The sequence below is a fragment of the Protopterus annectens genome, chromosome 10.part0 (genome assembly GCF_019279795.1).
Source record: "Protopterus annectens isolate FY-2018-M chromosome 10.part0, PAN1.0, whole genome shotgun sequence".
In the NCBI taxonomy this organism is placed as follows: domain Eukaryota; kingdom Metazoa; phylum Chordata; order Ceratodontiformes; family Protopteridae; genus Protopterus; species Protopterus annectens.
The window spans coordinates 39,587,357-39,605,599 of record NC_056744.1 but is presented as its reverse complement, the minus strand read 5'-3'; the positions used below and the strand labels follow the sequence as shown (position 1 = coordinate 39,605,599).

The following is an 18,243-nucleotide window of genomic DNA, read 5'->3' as shown; positions in this document are numbered from 1 at the left end:
AGAGTAATTACTTTGTTACATTCTCAAAACTTACCAGAATACATTAAAGTCAAGATTTTAAGTTCTTTTCTTGACAAAAATGTTCTGTTTGCCCCATCTGCTGCTAAGGTACAAAATAATTTGATGAAATAGGGACAGTGAAGAGGTTACCCAAATCTTTCAACCCACCTTTTCTTAGTTCAGTAAAAACTTTACTTCTAAACCATGATCCCTTTTTCAGAAAACAAAATAAACAGTCTCAGTAAAGTGCAAGAAAACAGAATTGTAAAAAGCAGTGTTAGAGGTTCAAAAAAGAAAGGGGGGCCTCCATGAACAAAGGACAGTTCAGAAAGTCAGAAACACTACTTGCCCATTCAAGCTTCCCCTCACTCCCACCCTGGCAGTCCTTTAAATCTATTCCTCAGTCAAAGCCTTCATCTTCCCCAGTGACTTCAGATTGTCTGAGACAAATGAATTCTGAGAATCATGCAGCAGATGGGGGTAAAAGATGACTGTGGTAATTCCTTCTCCCCTTTCAGAGGCTTCATCCTCATCCTGTAAACCAAACATCCCCATTTCCTCCAGCTTTGGAGCTCACTTTCTCAGGATTCCATAGAACCAGTGCTCTCAGATCGGATAGGCAAAGGTATTTATTTTAGACATCTTTCAGGTGTTAAAGGAAGAGGGAACTTTGAGACCAGTACTAGACCTCTCCTTTCTCATTCAATGCACCGGGGTCCCAAAATTCAAAACGTTATCCCTCTAAGCCTTGTTACCACTCATAACCCCTTCACTTTAATGGTAACATTATACTTAAAACTTGGGTATCACATACTAGTTTATTTGCATAGAATTCAGACGTTTAGGATTTGCTGTATCTTACAATTTGTTCCGTCGGCTGAAGAGAGTATTTTAACGTCTGACAACTGATGGACGTCTTACAACGGTTCATCAGCTGGTACCATCTTTATTTCCTTCTTGTTGCGTAGCCCAGTGAACAAGATTGCATTTGTGAGTGTCATCAAGTCCATTAAGAATTCTATCTTCCCCATATTCCTAGATACAACAAGAACTATCCTGTGAAGCCCAACAGCAGTTAGGATGCATAGAAGGTACCCTAAAGCTTTGAAAACTGGCCAGTGCTCATATCCTAGGCAGGATATAACCCATAAAGCTTAAGTTACTTCAGCAGTGATCTATTAGAATATCTACTGTTATGGCAAGCTTAATTACGTATCTCTGCTTTTCTTGGAAAGCACTAAAAGAGTTGCATTGTAGTGCCTATCCACAAGCTTGTTAGGGATGAATAAAATATTCAGAAATGCACACTGCTAAGAATTATAAGACTGAAAAGTATAACTGAAAATATTAGAGTGCTTGAAGAATGTTCCACGTATAAATTATTTCTGGATAAGACTGGGTATGTTTACCTAGTTTACTTACTTAGTTGCTACTATGCGATTTTCAGTTTACCTCAGATTGCTTATAGGATTTCTTCAGTAAAACAACTTCCTATCATCCACACTCCTACCTCCATGCAGACTAAAATAATTTACCCAGTCACCATAAGCAAGCACTCTTCCTGTGTGCAATTTATCCAAATCACTGGATCTTAGCCACTTGGTTTGATGAAGCCCAGCACTTACAACCCACTCCCTCCCCCAACCAATCCATACAGTTTTTTTTTTTTTTTTTTATTTCCAAGTGAAGATCCAGAATCAGTTCCCATAATGTCTACCATTCCTTTCTTATTTTTCAGATTCACTCCCTACTCTTGACCGACTCTGACTGACAAGTACATCACATTTTTGATCTTAAGAGTGGGAATTTTATTCAGACTGCTGTAGTGTAACTCGATCTTAGCAGTATGCATTTAAGAAATACTTTTTCATAGGCATTGGTACTAATCTAAAGATGTCTACAGCTGTTCAATGTAGTAGATGAAAGTGTGCGTCTTGCATGTTAGTGGGTCGATAAAGTTTCATATTAGTTCATCTGAAAAGTGGTTCTATTTTAATTATTCACTTATATAACCGCTACCCAAAGCTTGCTTTACAGGCTTAGGGGTTCTCAGACATTTTCTGTTTTTTCTACTTTTTGTGGACCAGAAAGTATTCCATCATATGTAGTCAAGTTTGTGTTTACTGCTTTGGGAGAATAATTACTTGACATACAGAAAAATAAATTCTGCCATCTGCTGTTTGGGGGTGTCTCGCCACGTAGTGTTTTTTTTTTTTCTTTGCTAGTGTAAAATTTTACCTAGTCCTGTATAGTCTTGGAGCTTTTAGCAGTTTTATTGTAATCTTAGAGGCTCTCTTCCTTGGAGCTTTTAATGTTCAAGTTGTTCATTGATTTTAACAGTTGTGTGCATGGCATTTCTCCTTACTTCACTAACTCAGAATGCAGAAAAGGACGGATAATTTTTATTGATATTTTGCTGATAAATGTCATAACCACTTGGTTTTAGTGTCCCCCTGGGGAAATAAATTACTGTTCCAGTATTTGTCTCATTGGGTTTTATTGGCTGTTAAAATTCATTATCGGTCTGTAGGTGTGAGCCCTTGTTCTTTTATGTAGTTGTCTTGTCTGGTTTATATAACTGTAACCAGCAAGGAGTAGAAAGAGATTGCTGTTGGTATGGCTTCCATTCTGGTAAAGGAAAACAAGAATAACTTCAGTATTTAAGAAATGTAATATATTTTGCATTTCTTTCTTAAGAGTTATTTTACTTTTTATTGGCATTATATTAGGTTTGAAAAGTTATTTTATGTCTGAAACATAACAGTTTTAGTCCATAGGTGTTTTGTTCTTGATGACGTAGCATCTGAACTATTTGGCCCTTTATGTCCAGGGAATATTGTTTTTCTGTCATTCTATCTTGCTCTGTCCCTGTGGTTTGAAAAGACAGTTTAGCAGTCTCTTAACTAGATCTGAGAAGTAGTTTTATTTGTTCAGAATCTTGTTTACCAGCGTAGTATTGACGCGTGTTAACTGTAAGGTGTATGTTGCTATTTTTTTTTATGTATTTTCATTGCACAAAGTTGCTTTGTAAGAGGAAGTAACTTTTACTGTATTCTATAGCATGGCTAGTTGTTTGTAATTCTCTTCCCCAAACTAGGCAATTTGAGTTTTAGAACAACGAAGGATAAGAAACAGAATACTTAATTTATGTTCCTGATAGCAAAGATTAAGAACTACTGAATAATATTCATTTACATTTGTATAGATTCTTTATGACTTAATTTTAGGGAGTTCATATTTGCATGTACATTTGCTTCTTTCATTCTTTGCCCCCTGATGTTGCTTTGTACCAGAGTCAGTGAGGATACTTCTATTTGGACTTTTTGAATGACTAGGTTGCTAGAATGGAAATTTGTATTTATTCAATGGCACTCATTTGGAACATGCTGTGTAATACTGCCTTCCAGCTTCTTGAACCATAGCTTGGTATTTTATCCAAACAATTCGTTTAAAGAGATAAAAATTGACAATATTGTATTACAATTGAAAGAGGAACTTTAAAAAAAAAAAAAAAAAAAAAAAAAACTTGATTGAGGAGTCCCTGTAGTTTTTTTCCATTCGTCTGTATTGTCTTGTGTTCAGCCACAGTGACAGTATGTTGGATTAGGATTTTATGTAGAAAAGGTTTTGATTGTAGGAAAACATTTGATTATTGAGTATGGATCAGCTTGCCTATCTGGGGGGGGGGGGGTTAGGTGACAGCATACACCATGCTCCCAAATAGGGGGGAAGGGGTCTACCCAGCATCCATGATTGAGGAGAGGAACCAGTGCTAATTGGTTTGCTGCACAGCAGCCAAAAAAACGTCTTTACAGCTTTGTTTAGTTCATATTCTTTTAAACAGTGGATTACTGCTACCTTTTGGAAGAAAAATGCATAGTGATGGGTAGAATTCCATGTGTGTAATTCTCTCTCAAAAGTTTAAATATCATGTTTTCAAGGAGAGTAGCACAGTCAGTGGAAGATCACCATTTGTGTTATGACTGCAGGATTAAACACCTTTGGAGAAATGGAGAAGTACACCCGCCTAAGGTAGCCATCTTTTCAAATGCCCAAAGTGGGACATTGTTGTAGAAACATGAGATTTTACAAGAGAAAACATACCTACAGCTGGTGCAAGGGATATAACTTTACTTTTTTGCCAAAATAAAAGCTTATTTTTGTAGCATTTCAGTTGCTTATGAGGTTTCATATAACATTTAGGTGTTTCAGATACAAAATAAGTCTTTTATTCGACTACTAAAGAAAACTTAGAAAAATTTCTTGTCCTAAAATCTCAGGACATTTGCCCTTAATTTTCACAGGACACAGCTGCGCAACTAGGGACTGTCCTGCGCAAATATGGACAGATGGTAACACTCACACCACCACCAAGCCTGCAGCTTGTCCCTTCTGTACAGGAAGTCCTACTAGATATCTTTGAAGCAATATCATTGGAGCCAGATTCTCAACTTTCTGCCCCAAAGAGACCTGACAGTTTTATAGGGTACAGTACCTTAACAGATTCCTATACAAAAATTCAGTAGCAGAACCAGATAGTGTCCCTGGATACTGGTAGGAGAGCTAAACTTACCCAAAATGCAGTACACTTCCCATTGAATGAGAAAGTAGGCTTCTAGACCACCTTGTGAAGAAAGTATACCCAAAAGGCACCCCTGGTCTACAGAGCCCTGGACTGTCTAACCTATGTGATTACGGTAGACGTGGTATCATGCAAATGGGTCCTACAGATTGCCTCCAAAGGTTGCAAACCCCAGTTTCTGTCTCTCCCAAAAATTTAAGACCTTTTCTCAGTTCCAGAAGGTCAGCAACAGAGATGTTATCTCAGGTTTGCTGGCCCAGGGCACTGTAGAGCCTGTGCTGAAAAGACAAGTAACCAGAGTCTTTTACTTCGGCATTTTTCCAGTGCCAAGAAAAGATGGACCCTGGAGATCCATGCTAGGTATCTCAAAAGCTAAACATGTTCCTCCAGGACCCCAAATTTAGGATGCTGACCTTGTATGACCTTCTGCCCTTCCTGACTGACCAAACTTCCATGGTAACCCTAGACCTCAGAGGTGCTTCCCCTGACATACCTGTACAGATAGTACCTAAATACCCACATACTTCACTAAGATTTGTGGTGGTGGACCAACAATACCACTTTATCTCCTTGCCCCTTTGTTTAGCTACTACACCCAGAATATTCACAAAATGTCATTTCTCCAGTAATTTCTTACTGCATAACCAAAGCCGTCCGTGTCTAACCATACCTGGAAGACTGCATTACCCAAGCCAACAGACAAGAGTAGGTACAAATGGCAGTGGTCCATACCTGGGAATGCTTCTGGAAAGTAGTGCTGTTTTTGAATGTGGCAGAATCAAATCTGACACCTCCAGAGACTGTGATCTTTTTTTAAGGGCTGTACTTGACACCACACTGTTCAGAGCCTCCCTGCCTCAAAATGAATTGGATGGTATAGTTACCCTTTTCCAGGACATGATTCTAAGGAGAGAAGTGTGTGATGTGTGATGGTGTTACAATGGTGAGTGATAGTAATATTCAGGAACTAGGGGATGCCGTTCAGACAGCTGCAGCCTACCCAGATATTGACTATAGATGTCTCTGGTGTAGCTTGGGGGGATGTATACACCTAGAACCTTATGGTATGTAGGATTTGGAGGTCAGCAAAACAGAAGGTCCATCAGCATAAAAGAAATTATCAGTTATTGATACGGTCAGGTATTCCAAACCCTCTTGCAAGCTTAGACTCCTACATGTGATCACAGACAGTACAGCAGTTGTACTTCAAGGAGGACATGTACTCCTTTCTCCCCTTCAGGCTAACCATGCATGCTTGTAAGAACCGTAAGCATACAGATTGTCGTTGAGGGGCATGTAATATACCCACCTGATAAGATACAGCATGGGTTAGGCAAATGGGGCTTCAGTCAAGTTTCAGATGAAAAATAAACATCAGGTAAGCAGAAGTGAAACCGAGCCTTAAAAAAAGTCTTTGGTAAAAGGCCACCAAGATTAATATAAGTTGACTGAAGTTACTTTGACTTAAGCCACAGCTAAAATCCCGAGTATTATGAGACTCATTCTTTCTTTTTCTACCACCTGATCTAGAATATATTTTTTATATAGTTATATTTTGCAAAGTACTTCTTGTAATGAGAAAGGTGAAGGAAAAGTTGAAACTACCCTGCAGTATGTAATGCTTGAACAAAGATTATCATGCATACTGGGAAGGGAAATAGGTGACCATAATAAGAGAATTGAAAGGAGTAGTGGAGGTAAAGGTAAATTTCAGAGGTAAGAAAATGGCAGAAATGCGATCAGAAGTCATAAGCATAAAAGGGCAGCATTTGAATGGTAGTATTTTGTAAGCAAATGTCATATTAATAATTTAATCTTCATGTAATGAGTTGTCTCTTAAAAAAAAGAAGATAATTCAAAGCAGCAGTAATTGCCAACAGTCAGTGGGTAAAGAATAACAAATAGCTGGGGTATGATGGAATGGTCTGATGCTGATAATGTGAATATTATATTTGTAACTAATTTGGAAGAGGATGGGTAAAAACAGTGTTGAAGGAGTAACATTCATGGAGCTGGCACTGTATGAAAGAGCACAACAGTTTTAATTTGGGAGTTTTAAATTCCCAGAGCAGAAGTCTGCTGCTGGAGCATAATATCTTCCTGCAGAACTCAACACTGGAGTACTAGAAAGTGAACAAGTTTAGACTTTATCATCCTCTTGACTTGTCCAACATCTGTTACCCTCTTTTATTTTGTGATATCCCTGTTATTGCTGTACTACACTTACCTTTCTGTTTCCTTCTCTAATCAGGATGGCGGCCTAGTGGAAGAGCCCCCTACTTCACCATTTTTGCCTTCACCAAACCTGAAGCTCCCCCTCTCAAACCGTGCACTCCCTAATCCGACCCTAGGCGGGATCGCCTCAGGGCTGGGCATGCAAAACTTGAATTCTTCTAGACAGGTAAGACCAGTCCATTTGGAAATTTCCTTGTTATATATATATATTTCAAGTTTAAATACCTCATTAAAATGGATGATTTTCAGTTGAGTGACATTCTTGCTAATAAGTCGCTGCTCATTTTTTGAGTTTATAAAAGTTTGATATTAACTAGCTGCAGGGTGTAACTTTGAGTTGAAGAATTCCGACATTGACAACTGATTTTGCTTCTTTACAAATTTTGGTACAACTTTTCAGGTGGCTTGAAACATTAATTGCTTACTGTGCTCTTTGGCATAATAACTGTTAACCGCTCACAAGAACATCAACGTACAAAATGGAACAGGCACAGTTAAACTAATTTAATCAAGAAAAGTGCAGCAGATCTGACCTGTGTCTGGCTTACAGTGCATCCTCCAACCCATTACTGATGGATTTATTGCACATCAGCAAGTCAGATGGCATCAGAAATTCCTAGTCTAGGGTTATAAACCTCTTTTGCAGTATCAGCAGAATGGTTTGGAGGGGCAGGTATGTCTCGGACGTTACTGCTTTTCAGGAACAGTCTCCCCAGACATGTAAAACAAAGCTCTGTGTTCAAGCACAACATGGATCTATGGATGAGAAATATAAAATTTACCCCAGGACTGCCCCCCTACTAATGAACAAAGGCAGCTCCTGAATGCTTTATCCCATGCATGGGTCCCCACAAATTGGCTGTACTATGATCCTGGTTATTCCCTGTAGGAGTAATGTATAATTATTGGCCATGAGATGGATAAGGCCAGTGTACACCAAATTGGAGAGGTTAATTCAAGCACCAAAAAGGAAATTGGCTAAGCTTAGAATGACCCACAAAGTGTAGCTAGCCTACTACTTAACTTGCCTGTAAACCCATAAGGTACACTTCAGCTTTTCCTTAAAGTGCATCAGTCATATTTCTAGGTGCATTGGCATCTTAATGGTTAAGTGTAGAAATGCATTTTTTATCCTTCTCCTTCCTCATTTATTTTAACCTTTTTTAATAAAAGAAAAGCTTTAGAAACTTTTTGTTAAACCACAGCACAAATAAATGTATTGCATCCCCTGGTGATGTCACCATAGGGATAAAGTGAATTTTGTCTATACACTTCAATGGACCTAATTCTGTGCATGCATGGTGTGTGCCTGTTAAGATCCATGGACACACTTTATGGATGTCATCTACATTACAGTTTACATTTTATTCTCTGTGACAGGCTGGTAGGTTTATTGGTACCCCCTGCCCCCCAACCTGTGACCACAAATGTTTGACATTGAGAAAGTGATGCAGCTTTGCACTTTCTGTACCATTTACTGTGGTTCAAATATGTAGACAATAAAATTGCCAGTAAACTTTAAACTACTGGAAATGTTGATTTTTAGGCAATGTTCAGTAATTGTATGCCCAAAGTGCAAGAAACCTTGGCCATATCTGCTTGACAATATAGTTGTTTATGTTAAAACATGTATGTCTGTCTAACTAATGTTTATTGAAGCCGTTAATAGCAGCCGTTTGATCTTCTTAGAGTAGGTAAGTTTATCTCTTAGCTGCTTGGTCTTTGTTGTACTTAATGTTTCTTACAGATGCATATTGTGCTGTGAATGTATGAGAATGTGCACAGAACTGGACAGAAAAAAAAAACAGAAACAGGAGAATGCAATGAATGAGTGTGGCATTGAGTTGCCTTAAAACTTATTTGAAAAGAGGGCAGTTAGAGCTTGTTAAAATAATTTTACTATAAAATTTCACCTGACCCTAGTCTGAAAGTTAAGCAATCTAAATTCTTTTGAAAGAAGGTTAATTGAACTTTACATGTTTGAATTTGGAGGGAAGGATAGAAAAAGATGATAGGAGCACTCGGATATGTTATCAGATCCAGTAAAGTTTGGAGTGGTAGCACTTTGATGAGAGGAAGTGACACAAGCAAGAAAATACAGTTTGAAGACAGAGAGAGAATGATTCATAGAGGATTGTGTAGAACTATTTACTTGGTAGAATTCACAGTGGCATGGAAAAAAGAGTATACACAAGTTGAATGCTTTTCATGGGTTGGGATAAAAAGTAGAGTAGATGTCTGTGAAGTTGTGACTGAGGAGTTGTATAAAAGAAATCAGTTGTCTGTCTTTACATCTACTCTTTGGGCTGTTTGCACATTTAGTTAAAAAAGACCAGCATTTCTGATTTTACTCTGGATTTATTCTTCTGGAGAAATATTTTCTTCAGAATCTCCTCTGGCCGTTAACCATTACAGGTTTGTGAGTTTCTATCTGTAGTTCTCTGTAAGTACTGAAACATGGGCAAGATGCAGCTAATCCCTAGCTTAAAGGTGTTTTTTTGGTGTATTCAGAAAAACTGGAATTTCTGACTTAATTGTTTAAATCTTTTAAAAGAAAATATTCTCAGAATGTTTTATGTTTAACGTGATTTCTTTTGGATATTTGTTCCATTATATAGGAACCTGCAAGTACGGCAGTAAACATGTCAATCTGTTCCTTGGCTTCTTGCAGTATTTTGTTTCATGGCTTTTTAAGTTTATAGATAAATAGTAGGCAGTCAGTCTACAGACATAAGTCTAGCCAGAAACTCCTATTCAGATGTTCCAACTAGCTTCAAAGAGGAGAAGATAAGAAAGACTGGGAGAATTTGAGGCTGATCATTGCCTTAAAGGTGTTAAGGGTGCTACTGTGTTTAACATGTAGTAGATGTTTGTTCCAGAGGTGAGGAATATGCTGGGTTATGCTTCTGTCACACTAATTTGTTTTAATCATCTGTTGATGAAGGTTTAGTTCCTTTAGCAGGGTATATGAAGCCAAGGAAGGTTGGATCTTTTCATGGCTCAGATGTTAGACACAAATCTTCATGGAGGAAACTGAGTACAGACAGTGCTGCCTGTCTGTCCTGATAGCTAAAAAAGATCCGTGGCCTCAAAAATTTTAAGTTGTGAATCTTTGAGGTCTGTCAAGTTGGGATAAGTTTAGACAAATACATGTTAAACTGTGTATTATATTCAATAATATGTCTGCGATGCAAGTAAATGGGGATTAAGTCTTCTGTGGATCTAGTGTTGATGTCTGGAAACTGGAAATCAGATGAGTCAGATGGAAGCCTTTCCAGACTACTGTGGAGACATGATGATCATAAGGAATTATTAATTACAGTATCTGGATCCTTTACATCAGTTTCTGATTAGAGAGGTGTATTACCTATATGATGCATGAAAATGTTTTGCTTACCAAAATGAACTTTACTACATTTTTTCACATTTAATTTGAGACCATTGTCCTTGCACAAATTGTAAACATTGTCAGACTCGCATTGGAGCAGTTGTTTTTCAAAAGAACAATGACTAACGCCACCCAACTTAGTCTTCCATAAACTTGGGTAACCATAGGTCAGGAGTGTTGGCCTGAAGTTCTGAGACGTGGATACCAAATAACAGAGGGCCTAACACTGAGCCGTTTAATACAACACTGGTAACCTTTCTCCTTTCAGAATTGGCAGATGCAACTCTAAACATGTAAGTTCTGCCAGACAATTAGCTATCCACTGCACATTATAAGGATTCATGTTTGGAATTACAAGTCTGTCAATAATGTCAGTATGGGGAATAATGCCAAAGGCCTTGGACAGGTACAGATTTGCTGTATGTACTGCATAACTGCTATCCACTGTTTTGGTTACTTTTTCAAATAAGTTAATGAGGTTAAAGAGGCAGGACCTTATTTTGACAAAGGCAAATTGATGAAGCTCCAGGGTTAAAAGATTAGCAAAGTCCAGGTTACTGAGGTCTGAGATAAAATGTTCCATAGCTTTAGTTGTGAGAGTAGTGAGACTAATAGGTCTGTAGATGTCGTGATTGAAGTATTCTTAACATATCAGTTTTCGTCTGCTGATGTCCGGACTGGGTACCAAAGATTTACCTTCCCAAGTGTGTACATCCGACATGTGACCTCAGCTCATATGCAGCAGGATATTTAGGCAGATGTACACACGAGTATCTCAGACTATTTCACCACCCAAACGCAGAATGTACATTCGTCGGACTAATCATTGGGTCGTTGGTTCTGTTGCTTTGCTTTTTCACTTTTCCGATAAGTGCTTGTTGGGGAACCTTCCTTTTTCAGCTATTTTATTTGTAATAGATCACTTTTGTTAAATGTTGGCAAGGAGGGAAGTGCGAATGCTGTAGGCTGATCCTGTTCAAGGGTTTGCACAGTAAGTGTAATTTTTGTTTAGGCCCAGGACATGGCTAGAAATCCTGTTCCATGTGCCAGTCATTTCTTCCTAAGTCCCTTAGGTCAAGGCTTAGTTCCTGAACACGTTCCTTTAATCTCAGTGTCTACAGTCCTAAATGGTGGAATCACCTACATTGACGTCTCCCAAAAATAACCTCAAAAGACCCATAGACGATGCACAGCCTTGCATGAGTCAGACGTACTTGCTGAGGTTACAGACCCCTCAGTCCATCAGAAACCCTTTTAGTTGCCCACTACAGAGATCTCATCAGAGGCTGGTATGACTCCCCTCAGAAGAACCACATCTCATAATCTCAAACGGCCCACATGGAGTACCTCAAATATTTCTCGTAGAAGAGATCCCCTGGTACTCTGATCAAAGTGTTCCAAAGTTCAAAACCAATGAGACTAGTTCAGATGGACGTTGCGCCTAGAAAGAAGCAGAAAAATATCCCCTACAACTTCCAGAAAAAAAATGGATGGACATTTCCCAGGGCTTATGGCCCTGAAACCTCCGCCCTTTGTGTCACAGATGCAACAGGCCACACCACAAAGATATATGCAAGATTTGACATCCTCTGCGGAACAGCATCTTGATTGTTGTCACTCCCTAAGTTATTCCTGACAGATGCATTCCCTTGAACAGCTTTCCTCTAATGAAGGAGACTCCCTGTCCCGACTCCCCTAGTGAGGAGACCTCCTTCGGGGGAGCCATCCAGAATACGATGAGCCCTTTTGAATGGCAGTCTAATTAAATCTCAGATGTTCAAAAGAGTTACTACAGTCTTCTGGAGATGGGCACTCCAGCCCGCACTCCAAGCCCCTCCAGTACTAGATGCGTATCCGCGCACCTTTCACTCTACATCTTCAACTCCTGATTCTCCACCTCTGGCACCTAAAAAAACTAGACAGATTCTGCAAAGTGCCTGATGAACTAAAATACCTGTATAAGAACCCTGTGGCTGACATGTCTGCCTATCCTGTGGCAAGCCTTCTAAACTTTCCCCCAGTGCTAACACCCTACCCACTGACAAGGATAGTAGGGCTATGGATAGGTGGGGTAAGAAGGTCTACACTTCTATCGCCCTTGCCTTCAGAGCTGTTGACTACAAGATGCATATGACTACTAAATGTTTGCTATTTTTACTGCAGTCTCTGAGTAAGGTCATGTCAGACCCACAGTTTACTAATTCTAAGCAACAAATGCAGACCTTGCTGTCTTAAGTAACTCAAATTGCTTGTCATAATATTAGATGCAGTTGTGATGCTGTGGTTGCCTCTTCCAGTGCTGCAGCCACAGGCACAGCCTTTGCCAACCCATCCCTGAAGACTTTAAATCTAAAATCCTAGACTCTCCTCTTGACAAAGACTTCCAGTTTGGTCCTGAAGCTGCAGAACTCTTCAAAACCTTACAGAAGCAGGGTACGACCATGAAGAACTGTAGGCAAATTTTATTTTCTACAGTCCCTCAATACCGTAGGAACTACCCAGCTGAGTCCACTTCCTTGTTAAGAGGAACACTTGTCCCAATCAGAAACAAATTAAACACCTAGAAAGTGATTCTCAGTCAAACTACATAGGAAATCTCCTTTGGGAAAGCCTCCCTTCAGAGACAAAAACCTGTAATTACCTTGCCAAGTGCATCCCTCCCCTCCTCAATCCCTCCACCCTGCTTTCAAAAAGACTTTGTGTTCCTCCCTTTCTGGGAAATGGTAATCACAGACAGGTGAGTCCTGACTGCCATCAAAGAAAGTGTATGCCATGTTATGGGAAAGCATCTGCTGTCTAAGGAGTTTGCTTCCTTTGCTCGGACCTGTCATTCAGGAATTGCTAGATCAAAACCACATAGTAAGAGTGCCACCCGCCATCATAGGAAGTGTTCTGTTCCAGAATTTTTCTAGTGCCCAAGAAGGAAGGACAGTGGAGACGCATTCTGAATCTTTTTTTGCTCAACACCTTTCTGAAGGTGCTCACTTTCAAGATGTTCTGTCTGCATACACTCCTACCTTTCATTCTTCCTCAAGCTTTCCTTGTATCAGTAGACCTGAAGGACACCTACCTCCACATCTCTGTTTGACCTTTTGCAGGAAATTCCACAGAGTTTTCTCTGGCTCATCATATTTTCAGTTTACTCTGTGGGACCTAGAGCTTTTACAAGGTGCCTAGCTCCAGTAGTAGCATTCTTGTCACACTCAGGGAATGCTGTCTCCTCAGACACCCTCCTTAAGCATATCCATTTCACAGTGTATTTCCTGTCCATCCTAGGGTTCACAGTCAGTGTCAAAAAATCCCATCTCACACCCACTCAGGACCTGTTTTTTCTTTCTGGCATGCGGAATGCTTTCCTTCCTTCCTTCCTTTCTCATGAGAAAATTTTCAGTCTGGACACCTTTTTCAGGAACCTCTACTCATTGCCTCGCTGCACAGCAAGGAAGGTATTCAATACATTGGGTTTCCTGGCAGCTGCCATTCCAATGATTCCTCTGGCCAGATTGTATGTGCAGAAAATTCAATGGTGTCTGAAGTCAATCTGATCTCAACATTCCCATCCCCTGGATTTTCCAATCCGCCTATTACCTTGCCTTAAGAAATACCTATTCAGGTGGAAGAGACAGGTAATGCTTAACCCAGTCATTCCTTTCACCTCAGCCTCACATAGCCAAGTTCTTTGCAGAGATGCTTCAGACAGAGCATTGGGGGAGGGGGGGTTTGGACTGGATCCCACAGAGTACAGGGGAAATAGCCCCCCCCTATCCTGAAAACACATCAACCTGAAAGAAATGAGCACCCTTCTGCAAGCATTGTAGATCTCTCTACGTGTGTCCACCGACAACACAACAGTTATATGGTGTCTAAACAAACAGGGAGGCACAAGATCTTGCTCACTGTGCAGGCTAGAACAGGAGGCATGGCACCTTGCAACATAAATGAGGACGTGGAGGACCCTGAACAAACAAGTCTTCAAGACTGCAAGGCATCCATAGGGAACTTAACAGGATAGGACTTTCTCCAGAAAACCACAAGCTTCCACCGTTGTGTACCAGGAGTCCTTCCATTCAGCTTGGAAGACTGAAACCTTTTCTTTCCAGTAGTCAGGAAGGTTCCTGTATGCCTTTCCCCCATGCCACTTCTGCCAGGAATCCTCCTAAAAGGTCAGAAAGGAAGCCCCAAAATCCCTACTGCTGCCCCCTTCTGGCCAAGAGAAAATTGGTTTCCTCTCCTACTATACCTGTCCAAGGGAAACTACTGGAAAGTACCATTGTAGCCAGACTGTCAGCAGCAAGGTCTGCTTCTCCAGCCACATCTAGCCTCTGTCGCACTCTGTGGATCATAGGGTTCTGAGCCCTAAAATACACCATCTCTGAGAAGGTGATAAAGGTTCTGCAGGAAGCCAGAAAACCTACCACCAGAAGATCATATACAGCCAAGTGGCAAAGATTTTCAATTTGGTGCTTCAAGCACAGCCAGAACCCATTCTTATCAGATACTCCTGCTGTCCTCAAATATCTTTGCTAATTATTGCACTGTGATGTAGCCTACTTTTACTTTAAAGCCCATTTATCAGTAATGCTTGCCTCTTGAGCCTCCTCTCATGGCCAGGACAGAGGTCAAACTTTTTTGAGGGGTGTCCTACACCGTAAGCCACCTAGGAAGCTTATTTCTTCTCCCTGGGATCTCAACTTTGTGCCGGAAAAGCTGACACTGCCTGCTTTCGAGCCAGCAGCTTCAGTTGGAAGATTATACTGGCTCTTACCTCTGCCTAAAGAGTGTCTGTACTTCAGGCTGTTATGGCTTCTTCACCCTTTCTTATTTTCCACAAGGACAGGATGACTCTTTGGGCCAATCCTACTTCCTGCCTAAGGTATTGTATGAGATGTCCCTCAACCAGCCATCCACCTGTGTACCTTTTTCCATAATCCCCAACAGGGAACTTACCTGACAGTGACTAGGTTGCACTAAGTGCCCTGTTGGGGTTTCTTCTCTGTCTTTTTCTGTTTGGTAGTGTACTTCATTCATTTCCTCCAAGAAGGAAAAATGTCAGTGTGGGAAGCAGATTCCCCATAAAGACCATCACGACCAGTGTCTTTTTTTGCTTAGGCACTGTTCCTGTTGCTAAAGATCCTGAGCGTGAATGGCAGGATTTTACTCTGGGTCTGTTCAGTGCTTTGTTAGCCTTGAAGCCTCCTCACTGGTCTTCCACTCCTGTTAAGAGGCCTAGGAAATTGGACTCCTCAGATGAGGTATTGGTTTCTGGGGAGGAATCCCTTGCTTATTCCTCTCAGATTCCTTTTCTAGAATATGGTCCTGAGGAAGAGGATTCGTTGAGCCCAGACCCCCCTTGGAAGAATTATCCTTTGATGATAGTACTGCTCATATGATGGAATATTTTAAATGGGATTGCTGCCAGGTATCTGACTTTCGGAAAAGGTATTATGAGCTTTTACAGATGGAATTTCGTAAGCCATCTGATGTTTCTCCTGGTTTGGCAGCCCTTTTGGCCACCTTTCTGCTGCCTCTGTATTTCCTGATTCTCATCCCCCACTTCCTAAGCAGCCTACAGGGTGCCTGAGAATTGCAATTTTTAAGTGCCCTTCTGCTGATCCTTCAGTGGGTTCAGTTTCCACTAATAAGCTTTTGCCATGTACTAAAGCTCCTTCCTTCAGATAAGGACAGTTTGGCTATGGAAAGGTTGGGTAAAAAAATAGCTTCACAGCCCCCTCCCCCTCTGTCCAAATCTACACCAAAGTACTATACGAGCACTTATGTGGCTGCATGGAATCAGAAATACCTGACAGGACAAAATCATCCTCCGCAAGGAAGAGTTAAACCTGTCTGGTGGACATCTGCAATAAATAAACTATATAACAAAAGGAAAAAATTGCTGTCCAGGACCAAGAAGGAGCAGGTGCCCAATTGGAAGCAATCTCTCCTTAGCCTGAACAAGCAAATAAGAGCACTAGTGAAATCCTCTAAAGCCAACTTCGAGTCCAAATTGGCCACATCTGCTAGAGACAGTCATACGGCCTTATTCACGTATGTCAGCAGTCTTAAAGGAATCACTCAGATCTGTTCAGAACTGGTGGTCAAGGACACCACATACACAAATGCTGTAGATATAACCAACCTACTGGCTGACAGATTCAGCAAAAACTTCACCTCTCTGCCCCCCCCCCCCCCCCAATCAGTAAATTACGACATCCCCAGTACCTGCCCTCCTCCCCTTATCTCTAGGGAGCAGGTCATCACTGCTCTCTCAAAGGCAAAAAAATACAGCCTCCCAGGCATGAACTTGCAGCACCATTAGGCACCCTATTTAACCATAGGCTGAGTACAGGGTTTGTCCCAGCCGAGTAGAGGACAGCCACTGTCATCCCTTTACACAAAGGTGGAGCATCCACCAATCCAGGAAATTATAGACCCATCACCCAACTAGCCTAATCTGCAAGGCCATGAAATGGATTATCATGGACCTCATTAACAGGGACATTGCCAACCTTCAAATACTCGACCCCCACACAGTTTGGCTTTGTCAAGGGGAGGTCATGTCTATTAAATCTGGTTGACTTCTTTGAGACAGTCACCAAAGCCATGGATGAGGGAAAGACTGTGCACTCTGCCTACTTTGACCTGGCCAAAGCCATCGACACTATTCACCACTCAGTCATAGTAGATAAACTCTCTCAACTAGGCATCAGTCCATATGTTATCAGATGGGTAGCAAACTGGATCACTGATAGCACCCACTTAATCAAAATAGGGGAAGCTAACTCACGAGCGGCATACTCCAGGGATTGGTCTTGGGCCCTCTGTTATTCAAGATATTCTTCTTTGAGGTGCAGTCCAAAACCAGTGGGTTATGGCTGACCAAGTTTGCAGATGACTGCAAGCTGGGCGCTGTCATCAATTCCCCAAGCGATGTGGACGTCCTCCATGAGAGTCTCACCCACACACATGACTGGCCTCAAGCTGAATGCCAAAAAATGGATCATCCCCTTTGGGGGGGGGTGTCCCCATATATTATCACATTAATAATGTCCTAAGCAAACAATCAGTCATGAGGGATTTGGGCATCCAGGTTGATAGCAACCTGACTTTTGACAACCGTGTTGCTTCTTTTGCACAGAAAGTTTTCTACATGGCCCACCTCATAAGTAAGGGTATCTCGTCCAGGGACAAGGAGGTCATAACATCCCTGCATTCTTCCCTTTTAAAGACAATTCTTGAGTACAACGCCCCCTTTGGCATATACCTCGTAAAGCAGATGCAGCACCTGGAGGGACTACAGAGGTTCCTCACCAGAAGAATCCAGGGCCTCAAACATCTACCGTACACAGGCTAAAAGCCCTGTCCCTGTACTCAGTTTCATACAGACTCCTCAGGGATGACCTCTGCCTGGCATACAAAGTAATCTCAGACCCCACCTTGACGGGACTGCTGCATATCCGCAAATCACCCTCCACTCGAATAACCGGTACGCTTGACCTCACCCTGGTCTGTGACATCAATAGGACTTGTTGGCAGGGATTTGTGTCCAAGAGACTCCCCCATCTGTGGAATAGACTCCCTCAACATGTTAAGCAGAGTACCTCATTATCCCTTTTCAAGCGCAACTTGGATAACTGGATGAGAAACAGAAAATACACCCCCTGGGATTCCACCTGTGTCCCTGCTGAACAGGGGCTTTGAGTGCTGACTTGTCTAAACATGGGCTAAACTGTTGGCTAGGCTTTTATGGGCCTCAGGGCCAATAGCCTAGTAATTTCCTGTGATTCTATACTGCTGCCAACTTGTCTTTTAGGGCTGTTAATTACCAGACCCACATGACTAGATATATTTTGACTTCTTTCTCAGGTTGTTCAGGTGGTGTCTGATCTTCCTGTTTCTGATGGAAATTCTTCAGCTCTTACATTGATTGGGTCCACTTTCCAGGTCACTCATCACTCCATAAAATGCACCAATGATGCAGCTGATGTTTGCTCTAAGGCTGCTGATCTTGGTTCAGTGATGAGGCGGTATTCTTGGCTAC

General features: G+C 41.2%; 1 protein-coding gene across 4 annotated transcripts in view; it reads left to right on the top strand.

Moving 5' to 3' along the window:
- TNRC6C (trinucleotide repeat containing adaptor 6C) overlaps positions 1 to 18,243 on the top strand; it is an 897,274-nt gene that overhangs the window by 716,826 nt on the left and 162,205 nt on the right. For all 4 annotated transcript variants that reach the window (XM_044084998.1, XM_044084999.1, XM_044085000.1 and 1 more), the window contains one exon: positions 6,834 to 6,983. In XM_044084998.1, the coding sequence (XP_043940933.1) occupies positions 6,834 to 6,983 (150 nt within the window). The remainder of the gene's footprint in view (positions 1 to 6,833; positions 6,984 to 18,243) is intronic.